The 24,680-nt window shown below is 43.9% G+C and overlaps 1 protein-coding gene across 2 annotated transcripts in view; it reads left to right on the plus strand.

Moving 5' to 3' along the window:
- Positions 1-24,680, plus strand: part of KPNA6 (karyopherin subunit alpha 6) — a 71,639-nt gene that overhangs the window by 25,808 nt on the left and 21,151 nt on the right. For both annotated transcript variants that reach the window (XM_010353893.2, XM_030942792.1), the window contains exon 2: positions 23,534-23,667. In XM_010353893.2, coding sequence (XP_010352195.1) covers positions 23,534-23,667 — 134 coding nt within the window. The remainder of the gene's footprint in view (positions 1-23,533; positions 23,668-24,680) is intronic.

The raw sequence follows: 24,680 nt of genomic DNA on the forward strand, positions 1-24,680 counted from the left end.
GAAGTTCATTAAGAAAGGACTCGTGTGGATCATTGATTTATAAGAAAAAATAGGGGGCCAGGCATGGTCGTGCATATCTGTAATCCCAGCGCTGTGGGAGACCAAGGCGGGTGGATCACCTGAGGTCAGTAATTTGAGACCAACCCGGCCAACATTGTGAAATCCCATCTCTACTAAAAATACAAAAATTAGCCGGGCCTGGTGGTGGACATCTGTAATCCCAGCTACTCAGGAGGCTGAGGCAGGAGAATCGGGTGGTGGAGATTTCAGTGAGCCAAGATTACGCCATTGCACTCCAGCTGGGTGACGAGAGCGAAACTTCATCTCAAAAAAAAGAAAAAAAAAAAAAAAACTTAGGGGTACATCTTCATGGCCTTGGAGTAGGTAGGCAATGATTTGCTAGATAAGATGCCGAAGACTGGGCACGGTGGTTCACACCTGTCATCCCAACACTTTGGGAGGCCAAGGCAGGAAGATCACTTGAGCCCAAGAGTTCCAAGACCAACCTGGGCAACAAAGTGAGACCCTGTCTCTACTTCTGTTTTTTTTTTTTTTTTTTTTTGAGACGGAGTCTTGCTCTGTCGCCCAGGCTGGAGTGCAGTGGCCAGATCTCGGCTCACTGCAAGCTCCGCCTCCCGGGTTTATGCCATTCTTCTGCCTCAGCCTCCCGAGTAGCTGGGACTACAGGCGCCCACCACCTCGCCCGGCTAATTTTTTTTATTTTTTAGTAGAGACGGGGTTTCACCACGTTCGCCAGGATGGTCTCGATCTCCTGACCTCGTGATCCACCCGTCTCAGCCTCCCAAAGTGCTGGGATTACAGGCTTGAGCCACCGCGCCCGGCCTACTTCTATTTTTTAAAGTAAAAAAAGACTTAACAAAGAAGTTGTATGTATATATGTATTTATAGACTTAGTTAAAATTTAAAACTTTTGGCCAGGTGCAGTGGCCCACACCTATAATTCCAACACTTTGGGAGGACAAGTCAGGCAGATTGCTTGACTACTGCCTGTCAGGGAATCCAACCTGGTCTCCTGTGTGACAGGTAAGGATACTATACAAATGAGGATATATTTTCACTTTCTTGATGGTGTCTTTTATTTACTTTTTACATATATATATATTTTTTAACTTTTTTGAGACGGGGTCTTGCTCTGTTGCCCAGGCTGTAGTGCAGTGGCGTGATCTCAGCTCACTGCAATCTCCACTTTCTAGGTTCAAGCAATTCTCCTGCCTCAGCTTCCCAAGTAGCTGGGATTACAGGCATGCACCACCACACCTGGCTAATATTTGTATTTTTAGTAGAGATGGTATTTCACCACGTTGTCCAGGCTGGTCTTGAACTCCTGACCTCACGTGATCCTCCCACTTTGGCTTCCCAAAGTGGGGATTACAGGCATGAGCCACTGTGCCCGGCCCAGTGGTGTCTTTTAAAGCATTAAAGTGTTTCATTTTGTTTTGTTTGAGACAGTATCTTGCTCTGTCACCCAGGCTAGAGTGCTGTAGCGTGATCACAGCTCACTACAGCCTCAACTGCAAGGGCTCAGGCAATCCTCTTATCTCCCAGGTAGCTGGGACTACAGGCACATGCCCCCATGCCTGGCTTTTTGTATTTTTTATAAAGGTGGGGTTTTGCCATCTTGCCCAGACTGGTCTCAAACTCCTGGGGTCAAGTGATCTGCCTGCCTCAACCTCCCAAAGTGGGAATACAGGCATGAGCCACCATGTCCAGTCAGTGCAGCCATTTTATTTTTAAAATATGGTGTCCCACTCTGTAGCCCAGGCTGGTCTCAAACTCCTGGTCTCCAGTGATCCACCTGCCTCAGCCTCCAAATGTATTGGGATTACAGACGTGAGCCACGGTGCCTGGCCCCAAAGTATTTTTTAAAGTGGTTGCATGGCTCAGCGCGGAGTTTCACACCTGTAATCCCAGCACTCTGCGAGGCTGAGGCAGGCGGATCACTTGAGCCTAGGAATTTGAGACTAGCCTAGAAAACATGTTGAAACCTCATCTCTACAAAAAATATGAAAATTAGCCAGGTGTGGTGGTACATACCTGTAGTCCCAGCTACTTGGGAGGCTGAGGTGAGAGGATTGCTTGAGTCAGAGGTTGAGGCAGCAGTGAGCCGTGACTGTACCACTGCACTCCAGCCTGGGTGACAGAGCAAGACCTTGTCTCAAAATCATGAAGGTTAGAAGGCAGTAGGATAACAAAGTGCTGAAAGAGGCCAGGCACAGTGGTTCATACCTGAAATCCAGCACTTTGGGAGGCCAAGACCAGGGGATGACTTGAGCCAAGGAATTAATGACCAGCCTGGGCAACATCACAAGACCTAGTCTCTACAAACAAACAAAAAAAAATTTACTTGGATGTGGTGGCATGGGCCTGTGGTCCCAGCTATGTGGGAGGCTGAGGTAGGAAGATTGCCTCATGAGGTCGAGGCTGTGGGGAGTTGATTGTGCTACTACATTGCAGCCTGTATGACAGAGCAAAAACCTGTCTCAAAAACAAAACAAAAAAGCAAAGTGCTGAAAGAAAAACCATCAAGCAAGAATTCTATATCTGGCCAGGCGGCATGGGCATGGTGGCTCACCCCTGTAATCCCAGCACTTTGGAGGTCGAGGCAGGCAGATCACTTGAGATCAGGAGTTTGAGACCAGCCTGGCCAACATGGTGAAACCCTGTCTCTACTAAAAATACAAAAATTAGCCAGGTGCAGTGGCAGGCACCTGTAATCCCAGCTACTGGGGAGGCTGAAACAAGAGAATTGCTTGAGGCTGGGCGTGGTGGCTCATGCCTGTAATCCCAGCACTTTGGGAGGCCGAAGTGGGTAGATCACCTGAGACCCGGAGTTCGAGAGCAGCCTGGCCAATATGGTGAAACCTCTTCTCTACTAAAAATTCAAAAATTATTATTTTTTTGATTAAAAAAATGAGTGGTGAGCCCCTGTAGTCCCAGCTACTGGGGAGGCCGAGGCGGGAGAATCACTTGAACCCAGGAGGCAGAGGTTGCAGGGAGCCGAGATAGCACCATTGCACTCCAGCCTTGGCGACAGTGCAACGCTTCATCTCAAAAAAACAAAAACAAAAACAAAAACCTATATCTAACAAAACTGTCCTTCTAAAATGAGGGAGAAATTAAGATGTTTCCAGATAAACAAAAACTTAGGGGGCTCGTTAACCACTAAACCTGCAGTGACTTACGCCTATGATCTTAGCACTTTAGGAGGCTGAGGCAGGAAGATCACTTGAGTCCAGGAGTTCAAGACCAGCCTGGGCAACATAACAAAACCCCATCTCTGGCCGGGCGCGGTGGCTCAAGCCTGTAATCCCAGCACTTTGGGAGGCCGAGACAGGCGGATCACGAGGTCAGGAGATCGAGACCATCCTGGCTAACACGGTGAAACCCCGTCTCTACTAAAAATACAAAAACTAGCCGGGCGAGGTGGCGGGCGCCTGTAGTCCCAGCTACTCGGGAGGCTGAGGCGGGAGAATGGCGTAAACCTGGGAGGCGGAGCTTGCAGTGAGCTGAGATCGTGCCACTGCACTCCAGCCTGGGCGACAGAGCGAGACTCCGCCTCAAAAAAAAAAAAAAAAAAAAAAACCATCTCTACTCAAAATACAAAAATTAGCCAGATGTAGTGGTGCGTGCCTATAATCCTAGCTACCTGGGAGGCTGAGACAGGAGAATTGCTAGAACCCGGGAGGCAAGGGCTGCAGTGAGCTGAGACCATGCCACTGCACTCAAGCCTGGGCAACAAAGCAAGACTCTGTCTCAAAAAAAAAAGAAAAGTGCTATAAAAAGAATGTACTGATATATGTTAAAACATGGATGAACCTCAAAATTATTATACTAAGTGAAAGAAGCCAGTCAAAAAAGACCACATATTGTATGATTCCATTTAAGTGAAATGTCCAGAGCAGGCAAATCTGTAAGAAACAGAAAGTACCTTAGTGATTGTTTACAGCTTAGGTGGGTGAGCATTGGGGGTGACAGTTAAAGAGTTAATGGGGTTTCTTTTTTTTTTAATTTCATTTAATTTATTATTGTTTTGCTTTTTTTTTTTTCCTTTGAGACGGAGTCTTGCTCTGTTGCCCAGGCTGGAGTGCAGTGGCACAGTCTCAGCTCACCGCAACCTCCGCTTTCCAGGTTCAAGCGATTCTCCTGCCTCAGGCTTCTGAGTTACTGGGACTACAGGCAAGCGCTACCACTCCTGGCTTATTTATTTATTTATTTATTTATTTTATTTATAGACAGAATTTTGCTCTTGTTACCCAGGCTGGAGTGCAATGGCGCGATCTCAGCTCACCGCAACCTCTGCTTCATGGGTTCAAGTGATTCTCCTGCTTCAGCCTCTGAAGTAGCTGGGATCACAGGCATGTGCCACCACACCTGGCTAATTTTGTATTTTTAGTAGAGATGGGGTTTCTCCATGTTGGTCAGGCTGGTCTCGAACTCTTGACCTCAAGTGATCCACCCACTTCAGCCTCCCAAATTGCTAGAATTACAGGTGTGAGCCACCATGCCGGGCCATTTGTGTTTTTTTTAGAGGCAGGGTCTAATTATGTTGTCCAGACTGGTCTTGAACTCCTGGGCTCAAGTGATCTGACCGCCTCGGCCTCCCAAAGTGCTGGAATTACAGGTGTTAGCTGCCATGCCTGGCCATAGAGCTATGGGTTTTGTTTTTTTTTTTAGGATGATGAAGATGTTCTAAAATTGTGCTGATGGTTGCCCAGCTCTAAATATACTAAAAATCATACTAAATATACTAAAAATATATGGGTTGTATGGTATATGAGTTACATCTCAATAAACCTGTTACCAAGGGAAATAAGAAGATTAGGACTTCTTTGCCAACAGGATACTTAAAAGTCTGAACAAAGAGAGGATCACTTAAAAATTCTAACATGCTGTTTAATTTGTATTAACAGAATTTAACCAGAGGCTCCAAACTGGTAGTCTGTAGGCTGCACTTGGCTTGCAGCAGATGTGTCTTACAAGGACTAATATATTTTGCAAAAATTGAACAAACATTAAACAGTTGGCTGTATATAAAATCCACATTTCGGCCGGGCGCGGTGGCTCAAGCCTGTAATCCCAGCACTTTGGGAGGCCGAGACGGGCGGATCACGAGGTCAGGAGATCGAGACCATCCTGGCTAACACGGTGAAACCCCGTCTCTACTAAAAACTACAAAAAACTAGCCGGGCGAGGTGGCGGCGCCTGTAGTCTCAGCTACCCGGGAGGCTGAGGCAGGAGAATGGCGTGAACCCGGGAGGCGGAGCTTGCAGTGAGCTGAGATCCGGCCACTGCACTCCAGCCTGGGTGACAGAGCGAGACTCCGTCTCAAAAAAAAAAAAAAAAAAAAAAAAAAAAATCCACATTTCGGCCGGGCGCGGTGGCTCAAGCCTGTAATCCCAGCACTTTGGGAGGCCGAGACGGGCGGATCACGAAGTCAGGAGATCGAGACCATCCTGGCTAACACGGTGAAACCCCGTCTCTACTAAAAATACAAAAAAAAAAAACTAGCCGGGCGAGGTGGCGGGCGCCTGTAGTCCCAGCTACTCCGGAGGCTGAGGCAGGAGAATGGCGTAAACCCGGGAGGCGGAGCTTGCAGTGAGCTGAGATCCGGCCACTGCACTCCAGCCCGGGCGACAGAGCAAGACTCCGTCTCAAAAAAAATAAAAAATTAAAATAAAATAAAATAAAATAAAATAAAATAAAATAAAATAAAATAAAATCCACACTTCTAGCTTCTCTCTCTCTCTTTTTTTTTTTTTTTGAGATGGAGTTTCGCTCTTGTTGCCCAGGCTGGAGTGCAAGGGAGTGATCTTGGCTCACTGAAACCTCCTGGGTTCAAGTGATTCTCCTTCCTCAGCCTCCTAAGTAGCTCGGATTACAGGTGCCCACCACCACACATGACTAATTTTTTTGTATTTTTAGTAGAGACAGGGTTTCATCATGTTGGCCAGGCTGGTCTGGAACTCCTGACCTGAGGTGATCTGTCCACCTCGGCCTTGCAAAGTGCTGGAATTACAGGTGTGAGCCACCTCACCCTGCCTCTAGCTTCTCTTGAAAATCATATCTAGCAAATCTAACAAATGGGACTCATGTAAGTTACTCCTATGTAGGTCTCATTCACAATGATGGAAACCTTAGTAATTAGAGCTGTGTGAAATGAAATGGGTTGCTTTTGTATTAATATATTATAACTGTTAGTACTCAGACATAGATTATAGGTCAGGGAAATAGAACAATGATTCAGAGTATCAGAGAAGAAATCAGACTAATAATCTAAATCTATTCTGATTCAGCCTGTGGATTCTGTTTGATAAAGTGGGAAGTTACATGGAATAAGCAGAATGAGATTCTCTAGGCATTTATTCGTCCCCAATTCATTACATTTGGAGTGAAGATATGGTTAGAAGAGACATCATACACTATTACTGCCAGCCTTTCTGGTTTTCAAATCAAAGCCTACAGGGCAGACCCTAAAGCCTTAGGTATTATTAATTCTTGAAGCCAAGTTTCAGAAATACTTTGCTTTCCTTCTCGAATGAGTAATAGAGGAGAAAAGGAAAATAAAATAAAACAAAATTTAAAAAGAATTACTTTGTTTTCCAAATATACTCGAGTGTTCTCTTCAAGGACAATGAAAATTATGGAAGTGCTCATTTTACTTTATTTTGGATACCAGGTAGCTGACATGCCAAAATGCCACTCTATTTTAATAATTCAGTGGTTCTTTGGGTTCTGCTTACTGCATTCATCTTCCCTCACTTTTTTTTGTTTGTTTTGAGACAGGGTCTTGTTCTGTCACCCAAACTGGAGCACTGCGGTACCAGCACGGCTCACTGTGGTCTCAAGCTCCTGGGTTCAAGCGATCCTCCCACCTCAGCCTCCCAAGTAGCTTGGGACCACAGGTGTGCGTCATCACGCCTGGCTAATTTTTGAAATTTTTTTGCAGAGACAAAGTCTTGCTAGGTTACCCAGGCTGGTCTCGAACTCCTGGGCTCAAGTGATCCTCCCACCTTGGCCTCTCAAAGTGCTAGGATTACAAGTGTGAACCACTGCACCTGGCTTCTTCCCCCATTTTCTATATAAATTTGTATATTCCTGGTCCAGATTCTTGTTTTATATTTATTTCGTTGAATTTATTGTAAACTAATTCAGATTCTCTAGAAAACTGAAGTTTAAAATGTTAGATGGAACACTTGAGGTCATACTGTGTACTTTGTAATAGACTCAAAGATAAGTAAAAGAATTCTTGTTCTCAAAGATTTAATAATCTAGAAGTGAGGTGATGAGGGTGTAAACTAAAATTTATTGGAGGTGGTCAGTAGGAACCAATTTGGAATAACAGATAAAAATCAGTTTACTGAATTGGGGAGAATGTTCATGGCTGACTCCAAGACCAGGTGAATGGTGATGGCGTTAACTGTGAAATAGGGAAGATAGGCCAGGCACAGTGGCTCACACCTGTAATCCTAGCACTTTGGGAGGCTGAGGCGGGTGGATCACTTGAGGTCAGGAGTTTAAGACCAGCCTGGCCAAAATGGTGAAACCCCATCTCTACTAAAAAATACAAAAATTAGCTGGGAATGGTGGTGTGCACCTATAATCCTGGCTATTCGGGAGGCTGAGGCAGGAGAATTGCTTGAACCTAGGAGACAGAGGTTGCAGTGAGCTGAGATCGTGCCACTGCACTCCAGCCAGGGTAACATAGCAAGACTCTGTCTCAGAAAAAAAAAGAAAAGTCCTTATTATAGGATACACACTAAAGTAATTGGGTGAAGTGCCAAGTGATAACATTTACAACTTTCAAATCCACTAAGATTCAATTTTTAACTGTTAAAATATAGCTATATTATCTCATATACATCTGATAGAATAATACGATGTTGTTAAAAATCATTGAATCTGGCTGGGCGCGGTGGCTCAAGCCTGTAATCCCAGCACTTTGGGAGGCAGAGACGGGCGGATCACAAGGTCAGGAGATCGAGACCATCCTGGCTAACATGGTGAAACCCCGTCTCTACTAAAAAATACAAAAAACTAGCCGGGCGAGGTGGCCGGCGCCTGTAGTCCCAGCTACTCGGGAGGCTGAGGCAGGAGAATGGCGTGAACCCGAAAGGTGGAGCTTGCAGTGAGCTGAGATCCGGCCACTGCACTCCAGTTTGGGCGACAGAGCGAGACTCCGTCTCAAAAAAAAAAAAAAAAGTCATTGAATCTTAGTGGGTAATTTATAGATATTTATTGTACTATATCAAACTTTCAGTGTTTAAGCAGTTCGTAATGGAAACAGAAAAAGTAGTTTGGCTCTTCATGAGAACTGAGAAATGGGGCAGTAGCTGAGGGAAAATGAATGAAAAAATACACTCACAAGTGTCTGACTGGTTCTCAGTATGAGCAATCACAGGTGGTGAGATTCCTAGAGCTGTTCCTACAGTGTGTTTTTAGCTTGCAAGGTTACAACACTACCCAAATTTTGCCATCAACTTTATATTAATTTACAGTAAATAACTAATAGGTAGACCAGTAAAAAGACAGCAAAATTTAAGCCAGTCTGTTTGTTTTCTTATGGCATCTTTGATAAGAAACTGGGCCAGGTAAGATTTGGAAGAACATCTGTGAAATCTTTGGATTTATTATTGCGTCTGTCACTTGTGTATTGTGTGTTATCTTCTCACCATCACATCCCAGCATTATGGCTGGCTTTACCTGCTTTGGGGGAATTTTGATTTAATTAATCCTGATGTTGTAGGTGTTAGTCCATACATGTGCTTCAGGTTTGTGGTTGGTTGGATCTGTGGTCTAGGGTGAGAACTCATTGTATTAGGAAAACTTGTACTGTGAAGGTGAGTTCCTATAAAAATCTGGTATGGTGGTAGAGGGGAGGCTCTTAAGCAAGAGGGAGCAAATGCAGAGTCCTCTTTGAGTTTAGATGCATCTTTGGTAATGGTTTTCAATTGCTCCTGTTCATATGCACCAATAAGAAAATTGATTGCTGGTAACTCTCAAGTTAAAGTGATGGTGAGTAAATAGAGCAAGATGGGTAAAAGCTAGTCTAAGGTCAGGAGCCAAATTGAATACAATTTTACCTTTGCAGGGGGATGGAGAGTAGTTAGGTTAGATGAAAAGAGGAGAATTTCTAGTGAAGGAGTGGCCAGCTTAAAAAAAGCGATTTCAACCTAGGAGAAGGTAGGTTTCTTACATTCTTGAAGGAAGAGGCCAAATGTTGGGAGATAATAGTTTGTTTTTATCTTTTTAAAATCTCTTTTCCCAGTGCCCACTAAGTAGCCTTTAATGCGTTATGGTGAGTTGTAAAGCTTACTAACTGTAGCATGTGCCCAACAGTCAATCGGCCTGAGTTTAAAATGTTTATGAATCTCAAAATGTTAAACATACCAGTGATTAAATGGAGCACTGTGGCAATCTTGCTACTCACTAATGTGTGACCTGAGTGAGCCTCAGTTTTTTCATTTATCCATTAGGGCTTTTTTTTTTTTTTTTTAAAGTGAATCTTTTTTTTTTTTTTTTTTTTTTTGAGACAGTCTCACACCGTCACCCAGGCTGGAGTGCAATGGCGTGATCTTGGCTCACTGCAACCTCTCCGCCTCCCAGGTTCAAGCAATTCTTCTGTCTCAGCCTCCTAAATGGCTGGGATTACAGGCACCCACCATCATGCCTGGCTAATTTTTATATTTTTGTAGAGACAGGGTTTCACCACATTGACCAGGCTGGTCTTGAACTCCTGACCTTAGATGATCCACCCGCCTCAGCCTCCCAAAGTGTTGGGGTTACAGGCTTGAGCCACCGTGTCCGGCCTATTAAGTGAACCTTAACCTTTCTTATTACAGGTGTGTCCTTGTGTCTCATGAAAGCAGTTTACTTTGTCGCTTTTGCCCAGGTCTAAAGACAAGGCTTTAGTTAACTTGAATTTGGTATCAGACACTGGCAGGAGCCGGTGCCTTCTTTAGATTAATTTGGTCCTATATTATTTTGCGAGGGTCACCATAACAAAGAACCATAGATTGGGTGGTTTAAACAACAGAAATGTTTTCTCACAGTTCTGGAGGCTAGAAGTCTGAGATCAAGTTGTCTGAAGAGGTCAGGTGCGGTGGCTCATGCCTATAATCCCAGCACTTTGGGAGGCCAAGGCAGGAGGATCACGGAGTTTGAGACCAGCCTGGTCAACATGGTTGAGACCCTGTCTCTACTGAAAATGCAAAAAGTAGCCAGGCATGCTGGCCCACGCCTGTCATCCCAGCTACTCAGGAGGCTGAGGCAGGAGGATCGCTCGAACCCCAGAGACGGAGGTTGCAGGGAGCTGAGACTGTGCCCCTGCATTCCATCCTGGGTGACAGAGCAAAACCCTGTCTCAAAAAAAAAAAAAGTTGTCAGAAGGGTTGGTTTATTCTCAGCCCTTTGTTGTTGGCTTCTATATAGCTGTCTTCATGTTCACATGCTGTTCTCTGGTTTTAAGGATACCAGTTATTGGATTAGGGCCTACCCCAATAACCTTATTTACCTTAATTACCTCTTTAAGGACTCTATCTTCAAATATAGACACATTTTGAGGTATTGGGTTTAGGACTTCCTAATATGAATTAGGAACAGACATGATTCAGCCATTTTAGGGCCCTTACCTAATTTGTATTATCATTGCTAACTATTTGGTTTTAAAAGCTTAGGGCCGGTCGCGGTGGCTCAAGCCTGTAATCCCAGCACTTTGGGAGGCCGAGGCGGGCGGATCACAAGGTCAGGAGATCAAGACCATCCTGGCTAACACGGTGAAACCCCGTCTCTACTAAAAAATACAAAAAACGGCCGGGTGTGGTGGCTCAAGCCTGTAATCCCAGCACTTTGGGAGGCCGAGGCGGGCGGATCACGAGGTCAGGAGATCGAGACCATCCTGGCTAACACGGTGAAACCCCGTCTCTACTAAAAAAAATACAAAAAACTAGCCGGGCGAGGTGGCGGGCACCTGTAGTCCCAGCTACTCGGGAGGCTGAGGCAGGAGAATGGCGTGAACCCGGGAGGCGGAGCTTGCAGTGAGCTGAGATCTGGCCAGTGCACTCCAGCTTGGGTGACAGAGCGAGACTCCATCTCAAAAAAAAAAAAAAAGCTTAGAAAGTACGTGGCAACATTAGACTTTTATTCCCTAGAAATGAAAGGTGTGACTTCTTTCACTTTGAGAGAGTTCCTTAACTAAGAAAACCCAAAGACAGTCTAGGACAGTCAGATGCTAGAAAAGGTTTATTTGTATTATGAATTTTAAAAAATTCATCCACAGCGAGTAAGGGAGTACATAATGGAAAAAACCGCTGGCCTGCTGGATCCCTGAGATTCCAGATGTGCTTTTGCAGATGTTCCTCTTTCCAATCTAACCTCCCTTGTCTGCTTCCCCAGTGAAGTCATAAGCAAATATTTGTGATAGTTTCTTGTCACCATGGTGACTAAAGAAGCTCAGCATGGCTCTCCTCCCAGGTTCACTGTCAGCTGTGCTTGAAGGAGAGGCTAGTGTCCAGGACAGCCCAGGCTCAGTCATGAAAAGCCATGCGTCGGGTAATAGGGGACAGCAGTTCATAGTGCTGCCTTCAGAAATCTGTTCTCTACTCTGTTAGTCTCACAGGGATAATCAGGGGCCTCAAAGGGAGTACAGAGGCACAGACATAGCTCACTTGCAGCCTCAACCTCCTGGGCTTAAGCAATCCTCCTGCCTCAGCCTCCCAAGTAGCTGGGACCACAGGTGCCACCATGTCCAGCTAATTTGGGTATTTTTTTGTAGAGATTGTTGTTTCACCATATTGCTCAGGCTGTTCTTGAACTCCTGGGCTCAAGCAGTCTGCCCACTTTGGCCTCCCAAAGTGCTGGCAGTACAGACTTGAGCCCAGGCTACAATGCCAATTTAAAAAAAAATTATTCCGGCCTGGGCAACAGGGAGAAACCCCATCTCTACTAAAAATACAAATATTAGCCGGGCATGGTGGTGAGTGCCTGTAATCCCAGCTACTTGAGGCTGAGGCAGGGCAATCGCTTGAATCTCGGAGGCGGAGGTTGCAGTGAGCCGAGATCGCACCACTGCACTCCAGCCCGGGTGACAGAGTGAGATTCTGTCTTAAAAAAAAAAAAAAAAAATTATTAGTGGTAAAATACATGTAACAAAATTTTCAATTTAAGTGTGCAATTCAGTGGCATTAATTACAGTTACAATGTTATGTGACCATCATCACCATTATCTATTTCCAAACGTTTTACTATCCCTAACAGAAATTCTGTACCCACTAAGCAGTAACTCCCTATTTTCCTCTCCTCTCAGCACCTGGTAACCTCTACTCTTCTTTCTGTCTTTGAGTTTGACTCTAGGTACCTCATGTAAGTGGAATATGATTTGTCCTTTTGTGTCTTGCTTATTTCACTTAGCATATTAATTTCAAGGTTCAATCATGTTGTAGCGTGTGTTAGACCTTCATTCCTTTTTATGGCTGAATGATATTCCATGGTATCCATATGCAGTAGTCCTTGCCTTATCCACAGGGGATATATTCCAAGACCCCCAGTGGATACCTGTAATGACAGATGGTACCAAATCCTATATACTATGTTATTTCCTATACATACATACCTATGATGAAGTTTAATTTATAAATTAGGCACAATAAGAGATTGAGAACAATAATAAAATAGAACACTCAATATGCCAGCATCATCACTTTTGCACTTTGGGGCCATTATTAGGTAAAATAAGGATTACTTGAACACAAACACTGCAGTATCGGCTACTAACTGGCAGTGTATACAGTGTGGATACACTGGACAAAGGGATGATTCATGTCCCAGGTGGAATAGAGCGGGTTGGCGTGAGATTTCATCATGCTACTTGGAATAGTATGAAATTTAAAACTTATGAATTGTTTTTATCTGGAAATTTCCATTTAATATTTTCAGACCACTGTTGTCCATGGGTAACTGACACTCTGCAAAGCAAAACTGTGAATAAGGGAGGAATAGTATAAAAGTAGAATTGCTGGATTATATAGTAATTCTGTTTAATTTTTTTAGGAACTACTATTCTGTTTTCCACAGTGGCTGTACCATTTTCGACTCTTACCAGCAATCCACGAGGTTCTAGATGCTAGCCAACGTGTGCTTTTATTCTTATTCCATCCTAGTAGGTGTGGAGTAGTATCTCATTGTGGCTTTTTAAAGTCTTTTTTTTTTTTTGAGACGGAGTCTGGCTCTGTTGCCCAGGGTGGAGCGCAGTGGCGCAATCTCGGCTCACCATAACCTCCACCTTCCAGGTACAAGCAGTTCTCCTGCGTCAGCCTCCCGAGTAGCTATGATTACAGGGTTGTGCCACCATGCCCGGGTAATTTTGTATTTTTAGTAGAGATGGGATTTCTCCATGTTGGCCAGGCTGGAGGGTCCTCCACCCTTAGATGATCTCCCCACCTCGGCCTCCCAAAGTGCTGGGATTACAGGCGTAAGCCACCGCACCTGAATTAAAACTTTTTTTTTTTCTTGTGACAGAGTCTCACACTGTCGCCCAGGCTGGAGTGCAGTGGCGCAATCTCGGCTCATTGCCAGCTCCGCCTCCCAGGTTCATGCCATTGTCCTGCGTCAGCCTCCCGTGTTGCTGAGACTACAGGCACCCGCCACCACGCCTGGCTAATTTTGTTGTTGTTGTTGTATTTTTAGTAGAGGCGGGGTTTCACCATGTTAGCCAGGATGGTCTCAATCTCCTGACCTCATGATCCGCCCACCTCGGCCTCCTGAAGTGCTGGGATTACAGACGTGAGCCACCCACCGCGCCCGGCCAAAACTTTTTTATATACTTTTTTCAGTCATCTTTCACAGGTTGAATCATTATGGGTTTGATTGGTATTTCTTTCTTTTTTTCTTTCTTTTTTTTTTTTTGGAGCTAAAGTCTTGCTCTGTTTCCCAAGCTGGAGTGAAGCAGCACGATCTCGGCTCACTGCAAACCCTGCCTCCTAGGTTCAAGTGATCTCCTGCCTCAGCCTCCTGAGTAGCTGGAATTACAGTCACCTGCCACCATGCCTGGCTAATTTTTGTATTATCAGTAGAGACAGGGTTTCACCATATTGGCCAGTCTGGCCTCAAGTTCTCTGCCTGCCTCGGCCTCCCAAAGTGTTGGGATTACAGATGTGAGCCACCCCGCCTCATCTGGCTAATATTTCATTGTATAGAATGTATAACATTTTTCATTCTCTATACAATGAAATATTTCTTCCTCCACTGAATGGACATAATATCCTTGTTGAAAATCAGTTGGCTAGCCATAGATGTAAGTGTTTATTTCTGGACTCTCAATTCTATTCCATATATCCATATGCTTATCCTTATGCCAGTACCACACCATTTTAATTACTGTACCTTTGTAGTAAGTTATGAAATCAGGACGTATGAGTCTTCCAACATTTTAAAGAATGTCTTCCTTAATTTCCATGTATTTGTGAATTTTCCAGTTTTCCTTCTGTCACTAATTTCTGGCTTCATTACATGTAGTCAGAGATATTTATTTTATATGACTTCAGTCTTCCAAAATTTATTGACGCTTTTAGTGGGCTAACATACGGCCTATACTGGAGAATCTGTACTTGGGAAGAATGTGTATTCTGCTGTTATTGGGTGGAATGCTTTGTATATCTCTCTTAGGTCTACTGTATAATTTTGTTCAAGTCCTCTGTTACTTACCGATCTTCTGTCTAGGTGTTCTGTTCATTATTGAACATGGCTTATTAAAAGTCTCCAAATATCTGTAGACCGTGGTTGATGGGGACAAAAAAGTCTCCAAATATTTTTTCTGCACTTCTGTCAGAACTTGCTTCATATTTGGGGACTCTTGTTTATTGCATATGTTTTATAATAGTTTGATGAATTGACCATATGATGTCCTTTTTTTTTGGTAACAGTTTATGACTTAAAGTTTGTTTTGTCAGATATTCATATAGCTATTCCAGCTCTCTTTATTCCCTTCTCATTTCCTTTTGTGTATATTTTTAATTTTTATTTTGTGTGCATGTAGTTTTTTAGATACTTCCTTGTGAAAACCATGGGGATTACACTTAATATTCTAACTTTGTAACACTCTAGTTTGAATCAATATCAGCTTAATTCAGTAGCATACAAAACTGCTTATGTACAGCATTGTTTCCTCCTTTATGCTGTTGTCATCACAAATTGTATCTTTAAACATTGTGTGGCCAATAATGTAGATTTATCATTATTTTATGCATTTGTCTTTTAAATCATGTAGGAAATGAAAAGTTACAAACCAATGTATAGTAATACTGGCTTTTATATCTGCCCGTATAGTTACCTTTATCAGAGATCTTTATTTCTTCATCTGGCTTCAAGTTACTGTGTCCTTTCATTTCAACCTGAAGGGCTCCCATTAGCATTTCTTTCTTTTTTTTTTTTTTTTTTTTTTTTTTTGAGACAGAGTCTTGCTTTGTTGCCCAGGCTGGAGTGCAGTGATACAATCACGGCTCACTGCAGCCTGAACCTCCCAGGCTCTAGCAATCTACCTCAGCCTCCCAAGTAGCTGGGACTACAGGTGCATACCACCACGCTCGGCTTATTTTTATATTTTTTTGTAGAGATGGGGTTTCACCACGTTGCCCAGGCTGGTCTTGCACCTGGCTCAAGTGATCCTCCTGCCTCAGCCTCCCAAAGTGCTGAGATTACAGGCCCAACCAGCATTTCTTGCAGAGCAGGTCTAGTGGTAACAAAGCCCCTCAGCTTTTGTTTATGGGGAAATGTCTCATTCAAAAATTCTCACTCATTTTTGAAGGACAGTTTTGTCAGATATAGAATTCTTGCTTGATGGTTTTTCTTTCAGCACTTTGCTTTTTGTTTTGTTTTGTTTTTGAGACAGGGTTTTGCTGTGTCACAGGCTGGAGTGACAGTGCAATCACGAGTAACTGCAGCATCAACCTCCTGTGCTCAGGCAATCCTCCTGACTTAGAGGTCTCCCAAGTAGCTGGGACCATAGGTGCATGCCACCATGCCCAACTAAATTTTTAAAAATTATTTGTAGAGACAGGGTCTTGCTCTGTTGTCCAGCCTGGTCTTGAACTCCTGGGCTCAAGTAGTCGTCTAGCCTTGTCCTCCCAGAGTGCTGGGATTACAGGCATGAACTACCGAACCCAGCCTCTTTTTGGCACTTTCTTATTCTACTGCCTTCTGACTTTCGTGATTTCTTTTCTTTTTCTTGCCTTTTTTTCTTTTTTTTCTTTTTCTTTTTCTTTTTTTTTTTTTGAGACAGGGTCTTGCTTTGTCGCCCAGGCTGGAGTCTAGTGGTGCAACCACGGCTTACTGCAGCTTCAACCTCCTGGGCTCTGGTGATCCTTCCACCTCGTCCTCTGGAGTAGCTGGGATTATAGACATACACCACCATGCCCAGCTGATTTTTGTACTTTTTGTAGAGACAGGATTTTGCCACGTTGCCCAGGCTGTTCTTGAACTCTTGATCTCGAACGCAAGCCATTCCCCTGCCTTGACCTCCCCGAGTGCTAGGATTACAGGCCTGAGCCACTGTTCCCAGCCTGACTTTCATAATTTCTAATGAGAAATCATCTGTTAATCTTACTGGGCATCCTTTGTATGTGATAAGTCGCTTCTTTCTTGCTGCTTTCAGGATTCTGTCTTTGGCTTTCAACAGTTTGATTATGTGTCTCAATGTCGACATCTTCTTTTTCTTTTTTGAGACAGAATCTCACTCTGTCACCCAGGCTGGAGTGCAGTGGCATGATCTGGGCTCAGTGCAGTCTCTGCCTCCCGGGTTCAAGTGATTCTCCTGTCTTAGCTCCCCGACTTGCTGGGATTACAGGCGTGTTCCACCATGCCTGGATAATATTTGCTTTTTTAGTAGGTGCCACCATGCCTGGCTATTTTTTTTTTTTTTTTTTTTAGTATGGACACAGGGTTTCTCCCTGTTGGTCAGGCTGATCTTGAACTCCTGACCTCAGTTGATCCACCTGCCTCGGTATCCCAAATGTGGGTATCTTCTTTAGAGTTCATTGAGCTCCTTCATTTGTAGATTGTGTTTTATTTAATTTGGGAAGTTTTTGACCATATTTTTTCAAATATTCTACCTCTTCATCTTCTGCTTTTAGGACTCCCATAATGTGTATATTGGTCTTTTTTTTTTTTTTTTTTTTTTTTTTTTTAAGAAGGAGTCTTGCTGTGTCGCCCAGGCTGGAGTGCGATCTCAGTTCACTGCAACTTCCACCTCCCGGGTACAAGCGATTCTCCTCACCTCCTGAGTAGCTGGGATTATAGATGTGCGCCACCACACCTGGGTATTCTTTTTGTATTTTTAGTAGAGACGGGGTTTCACCACATTGACCAGGCTGGTCTCAAACGTCTGACCTCGTGATCCACCTGCCTCAGCCTCCCAAAGTACTGGGATTACAGGCGTGAGCCACTGCGCCTAGCCCCCCTACTTTTTTTTTCAATAGAGATGAGATCTTGCTATGTTGCCTAGGCTGTTCTCACACTGTGGGCTCAAGCTGTCTTCTTGCCTCAGCCTCTAGAATTGCTGGGATTGCAGTCATAAGCCACCATGCTGGCCATATTGGTCCTTTTAATGGTGTTCCATGGGTCCACTCGATTCTGTTCGTTTTTCTTCATTCTTTATTCTTTATGCTCCTCAGATTGGATAATTTTAATTGATCTGTCTCCAAGTTTGCTTTTTTTTTCTACCTGCTCATATCTGCTGTTGAACCCCTCTAGTGAGTTTTTTATTTCAGTAAGTGTACTTTTGAGCTCTAGAACATTTGTTTGGTTCCTTTTTATCGTTTCTTTTTATTGATATTCTCATTTTATTCATATATTGTGTTTCAGATTTCCTTCAGTTCATTGTCCAGGTTTTTCTTTAACTCTTTGAGCATATTTAGGACAGTTGTTTTAGAATCTGTCTAGTAAGTCCAGTCTCTGGGCTTCGTCAGGGATGGTTTCCTATTTTATAAAATTATTTAAAATAGAAACGGGGTCTCCCTGTGTGACCCAGGATGGTCTCTAACTCCTGGCCTCAGGCAGTCCTATCATCCTGGCCTCCCAAAGTGTTGAGATTGTAGGCAGCTAGAAATGGTTTCTACTTTATTCCGTGAATGGGCCATGCTTCCCTGTTTTTTTGTGTGTCCATGCGCCTTATTATTTTTTAAAGACAATTTTTAAATGGCAAAAAAGTTATTTTATGTTTATCTGCCATATCTAGTGTTTTTCATTTTGTGGAGATCCGAGTTTCCATCTGGTATCCTTTTCCTTCTACTTTGAAGAATTTTAGCATTTCTTTAGTGCAGGTCAGCTAGAGAAGTCTCTCAGCTTTTGTTTATCTGAAAAAATCTTTATTAATAATATTTTTAATTTAGCTCATGACCTGCTGAATTGCTTTCATTTCAAAAAGTATATTTGTTGAATATAAAATTCTAGTTTACCAGGTTTTGTTTTTTTTTTTTTCCGGAACATTAAAAATGTTTTGTTGTTTTCTGAGTTAGGTTTCTGACAAGAAGCTAGGCCATTCTTACCTTTGGTCTTCTATACGTAATAGGTCTTTATCTGGCTGCTTTTAAGATTTTTAATCTTGCTTAAGGATTAGTATAACTTTTAGGGTTAATGGGATTAGATCTGGAAAATTTTTAGTGGTTTTTTTTTTTTTTTTTTTTTTTTTTTTTTTTTTTTTGAGACGGAGTCTCGCTCTGTCTCCCGGGCTGGAGTACAGTGGCCGGATCTCAGCTCACTGCAAGCTGCACCTCCCGGGTTTATGCCATTCTCCTGCCTCAGCCTCCCGAGTAGTTGGGACTACAGGCGCCCGCCACCACGCCCGGCTAGTTTTTTGTATTTTTTAGTAGAGACGGGGTTTCACCGTGTTAGCCAGGATGGTCTCGATCTCCTGACCTCGTGATCCGCCCGCCTCGGCCTCCCAAAGTGCTGGGATTACAGGCTTGAGCCACCGCACCCGGCCTTTTTTTTTTTTTTTTTTTAGACAGGGTCTCACTCTATTGCCCAGGCTGTAGTGCAGTGGCATGATCTTGGCTCACTGCAACCTCTGCCTCCCAGATTCAAGTGATTCTCCTTCCTCAGCCTCCTCAGTAGCTGGGATTACAGGCACCAGCTACCACGCCTGGCTAATTTTTATATTTTTAGTAGAGACAGGCTTTCACCATGTTGGCTAGGCTGGTCCGGAATTCCTGGCCTCAACTGATCCATCTGCCTTGGCCTCCCAACGTATTGGGATTACAGGCGTGAGCCACCATACCCTGCCAGTTTTAAGTCTTTGCTTGTAAGTGTTTTTCTGTCCCTCAATTTTTTTTTTGCTATGAATCTAGTTACTAATATATTAGAGCACTTGATGCCATCCTACTATCTACTGAAGTGTCATTTCTGGATATCACTTTTGACTGATTTTTCTCCTATGGGTGACAATTTTTCTGCTTCTTGGCATGTATAGTACTTTTTGTTGTTTGTTTGTTTGGAGACAGTCTCCCTCTGTCACCAGGCTGGAGTGCAGTGGCACGATCTCTGCTCACTGCAGCTTCCACCTCCCTGGTTCAAGCAATTCTCCTGCCTCAGCTTCCCGAGTAGCTGGGACTACAGGTGCGTGCCACCACGCTCAGCTAATTTTTGTGTTTTTAGTAGAGATGAGGTTTCACCATGTTGCCCAGGATGGTCTCAATCTCTGACCTCGTGATCCACCGACCTCAGCCTCCCAATGTGCTGGGATTACAGCCGTGAGCCACCACACCCCAGCTGTTTTTGTTTTTTTAGAGACAGGGTCTCACTGTGTTGCCCAAGCTGGAGTACAGTGGTGAAGTCATAGCTCACTGCATCCTTGAACTCCTAGGTTCTTCAAGCTCTCCTCCCACCTCAGCCTTCCAAAGTGCTGTAATTTATAGGCATGGGCCACCATGCCTGGCTCTGGCCCATAAGTTTTAATTGGATTCCAAGCATTGTGAATTTTATGTTTTTAATGTCTGGATTTTGTTGTCTTTTTTTAATGGATGTGGGACGTTTTATAGCTGTTCTGTTTTAGCAGTGTAAAGCTTGTTTTTAAGCTTCAATAGTAGCCTTTTCTGGGAATAGTTTCATCCCACTACTAAGCCACGTCCCTTCTAGGGTCTCTACTATGCCCTGAGTGATCAGGGAGAAATCTCCATTCAGATTTGTCTAAAGTATTTCAGCCCTGTGCGAGCTCTGGAAACGGTTGAGCTTACGTACAGCTTCTCAGTTGCCTTTTGCATGACTCATGGAGCTTCACCCAGCATGTATATCCTTAGTCTTCAGCAAAGATTTAGGGAACCCCAAACAGATTTCCCAATTTTTTTTTTTTTCTGCCTATTTCTCTCCTCGCTGGAATGCTGTCTCACTGTTTTCAGCCACCTCAATCTCACTGAAGTCTCTAGTCTCTCCTCCACTAGTGAGATTTCCGTGGTGCTGTTTGGGACTCCTCTTCTGCTATAGAATGTGCCTCTGGGCAGAAAGCCAAGGAGACAAGTAGGGCTCACTTAATTTGTTTCCCTCTCTTGGAGAATCACAATTCTGCATTGCTATTGCCCGATGTCTGAAACAGTTTATAGCAACAGGGGAAATCCTATCCCTCTTATTCCATCATGGCTGGAAATGGAAGTGATAACCGTGTTAATATACAACAAAATTAAAAGGGCAACAAAGGGCATTGTTAAGAAATAATTTGGCTCGCTTCATAACACTTCTATTCACAGTCAAGATACAACAGTTCTAAATTTGTTGTATGCTTCTAATGAAATAGTATTAAAATACATAAAGCAAAATTAAACTACGGGGTAAAATGGCTACATTCACTATAGATAAGGAAAACATTAGTGAAGTGAAACATTAATAGAAGAGTTGGACAACATGATGGGCGTGGTGGCTCATGCCTATAATCCCAGCACTTTGGGAGGCTGAGGCAGGGGGATCGTTTGAGGACAGGAGTTCAAGACCAGCCTAGATAACATAGGGAGACCCCATCTGTACAAAAAAAACTTAAAAAATAGCGGTAGTATGAACCTGTAGTCCCAGCTACTCAGGCTAAGGCAAGAGAATTGTTTTACTCCTGGAAGTTGAGGCTGTGGTGAGCCGTGATCATGCACTGCACTCCAGCCTAGGCAACAGAGTGAGGCCCTATCTCAAAAAATAAATGAATAAATAAAGAACAACATGATGACAACTTAATTTAATGGACATGATATTCAGAAAGCCATGCATAATAATTTAAGGATACAGATTATTTTCAAGCACACATGGGACACTTATGTAAATTGAGTAAATCAAAAGTAATTAGATATTTAGAACTGAATTACAATACAAATATTAATTTGAATGAAATTTATAAGCCTTAGAAAGGTAATATAGAAGTATAGTGTGGTGCCAGCCACAGTGGCTTGCACCTGTCATCCCAGCACTTTGGGAGGCTGAGGCAGGCAAATCATAAGGTTAGGAGTTCGAGACCTGCGTGACCAACATGGTGAAACCCCGTCTCGACTAAAACTACAAAAAATTAACCATGCATGGTGTTGGGCACCTGTAGTCCCAGTTACTAGGGAGGCTGAGGCAGGAGAATGATGTGAACCCGGGAGGCAGAGCTTGTAGTGAGCCGAGATTTGCCACTGCACTCCAGTCTGGGAGACAGAGTGAGACTCTGTCTCAAAAAAAAGTATAGTGTAAACATTAAATACTTAGGTATACAACTTAAATTAGAAAAAATGTAGAAAGGAGATAGAAATCATACAGTAGAGAAGACTCAACGAAGCCAAAACTTAAATCTTTCAAAAGACTAAAATCAAAATAGTCAAGTCGGCCGGGTGCAGTGACTTACGCCTGTAATCCAACACTTTGGGAGGCCAAGGCGGGCAGATCACAAGGTCAGGAGATCAAGACCACGGTGAAACCCCATCTCTACTAAAAGTACAAAAAATTAGCCGGGCGCGGTGGTAGGTGCTTGTAGTCCCAGCTATTCAGGGGGCTGAGGCAGGAGAATGGCGTAAACCTGGGAGGCAGAGCTTGCAGTGAGCCGAGATTGCACCATTGCACTCCAGCCTGGGAGACAGGGTGAGACTCCGTCTCAATTAAAAAAAAAAAAAAAAAGGTCAAGTCTCTGGTGAAGTTTCTTAAGAACAAAAGAGGGCACAAATTAGACAATATTAAGGATGAAGAAAGTACACAGGCACAGATTTAAAAGAACATGAACAGTCTGGGCACGGTGGCTCACGCCTGTATTCCCAGCACTTTGGGAGGCCAAGGCAGGCAGATCACCTGAGGTCAGGAGTTCGAGATCAGCCTGGCCAACATGGTAAAACCCTGTCTCTACTGAAAATACAAAAATTAGCCAGACGTGGTGGCAGGCTCCTGTAGTCCCAGCTACGCGGGAGGGTGAGGCAGGAGAATCATTTGAACCTGGGAGGCATAGGTTTCAGTGAGCCAAGATCGTGCCATTGCACTCCAGCTTGGGCAGCAAAAGTGAAACTGTCTCAAAAAAAGAAAGAAAAATATTTAAAAATATAGAAACAAACATTTTTCACAGAAGGGGAAACATATGGCTAATAACATGAAATCTAACCTCATTAGTAATCTGGGATATGCAAATAATCAGCTCTGTGAAATACTTTATGACACTCAGTAGATTGTCAAAAGTGATGATTCCAAGTATTGGTCAAGATATATGTCAGTGGCAGTACATTGGAAGACAACTTTGGCACTAGCTGGTCAAGTTAACATTTATTTACCTACAATTGAGTCATTCATTGCTTAGAACAGCAGTTCTTGGCTGGGTGTGTTTGCTCACACCTATAGTCCCAGCACTTTGGGAGGCTAAGGCAGGTGGATCACCTGAGGTCAGGAGTTTGAGACCATCCTGGCCAACATGGTGAGACCCTGTCTCTACTGAAAATACAAACATTATTCAGTTGTGGTGGCGTACGCCTGTAATCCCAGCTACTCGGAAGGCTGAGGCAGGAGAATCACTTGAGCCTGGGAGGCAGAGGTTTCAGTGAGCCGATATTGTGCCACTGCACTCCAGCCTGGGTGACAGAGCGAGACCCTGTCTCAATAAAAAAAAAGAACAGCAGTTCTCAAAGTGTGGTCTGCAGATCCCTGGGATTACAGGTGGGGAGCCACTGTGCCTGGTGTGTTTCTGTTTTAAAGATTAAATTCTGAAGCAATAAAAGTTAAAGGAGCTTGTCCAAGGTTGCACAGCTAACAAGTAGAAGGATCAGGATTTGAACGCAGACAACCTGACTCTAGGGCCCACACTTTTAACTACTAAGCTTATACCAATTGCTGTAATACCACCTGTTTAGCAAGCTTATTGTAATAAAACGAGACAGGGACTGAGGGGCAGGTAGAGATGTCAGGTGCTTATTGAGAGCTCCTAGATGGCTGTATTCCTCCCAGAGTAGGGGAGGGTGAAGGGTAGGTAGGGACAGAAGTCTAGTGAAAAGGAAATGCTGTCCTCTCAAGAGTCTTTGGCAATGTGTATCTTTTCTTCTAGAGACCATGGCGAGCCCAGGGAAAGACAATTATCGAATGAAGAGCTATAAGAACAATGCTCTAAACCCTGAAGAAATGAGACGAAGAAGAGAGGAAGAGGGCATTCAGCTCCGGAAGCAGAAGCGTGAGCAACAAGTGAGTTAACGGGAGTATTCTCAAACATACTATTCTGGGAAACAAGGCCCCTGTGGTTGGCCTCCACTGTGCACCCTGACTTTCCCTGTAGAAAAGCAACTTACTGAGGCCGGGCGCGGTGGCTCAAGCCTGTAATCCCGGCACTTTGGGAGGCCGAGACAGGCGGATCACGAGGTCAGGAGATCCAGACCATCCTGGCTAACACGGTGAAACTCCGTCTCTACAAAAAAATACAAAAAGCTAGCCGGGCGAGATGGCGGGCGCCTGTTGTCCCAGCTACTCAGGAGGCTGAGGCAGGAGAATGGCGTAAACCCGGGAGGCGGAGCTTGCAGTGAGCTGAGATCTGGCCACTGCACTCCAGCCTGGGAGACAGAGCGAGACTCCGTCTCAACAAAAAAAAAAAAAGAAAGAAAGAAAGAAAGAAAAGCAACTTACTAGGCAGGCGTGGTGGCTCATGCCTGTAATCCCAGCACTTTGGTAGTCCAAGGCAGGCGGATCACCTGAGGTCAGGAGTTCGAGACCAGCCTGGCCAATATGGTGAAACTTCTTTTTCTCTTCTAAAGATACAGAAATTAGCCAGACATGGTGGCATGTGCCTGTAATCTCAGCTACTTGGGAGACTGAAGCAGGAGAACTGCTTGAACCTGGGATGCGGAGGTTGCAGGAGCCAAGATCGTGCCATTGCACTCCAGCCTGGGCAACTCCATCTCAAAAAAAAAAAAAACAAAAAGAAAAGAAAAGTAGCTTACTTACTGAGTGAGCTACTCATCCAGATTCCTTTGTTGTCAATAAATGTTGGGAGCTTTGAGAAAGAGAAAACTGACCATATCCCCTTTTCACAAGTTAGACCAACTTAGACATCATTTATGTCTTTACTATAACATTCTAGTTCTAGCTCCTTGTTACCTTTTCTTTTCTTTTTTTTTTTTTTTTTTTTTTTTTTTGAGATGGAGTCTCGCTCTGTCACCTAGGCTGGAGTGCAATGGCACGATCTCCGCTCACTGCAACCTCTG

The sequence above is a fragment of the Rhinopithecus roxellana genome, chromosome 12 (assembly GCF_007565055.1).
Source record: "Rhinopithecus roxellana isolate Shanxi Qingling chromosome 12, ASM756505v1, whole genome shotgun sequence".
NCBI lineage: Eukaryota > Metazoa > Chordata > Mammalia > Primates > Cercopithecidae > Rhinopithecus > Rhinopithecus roxellana.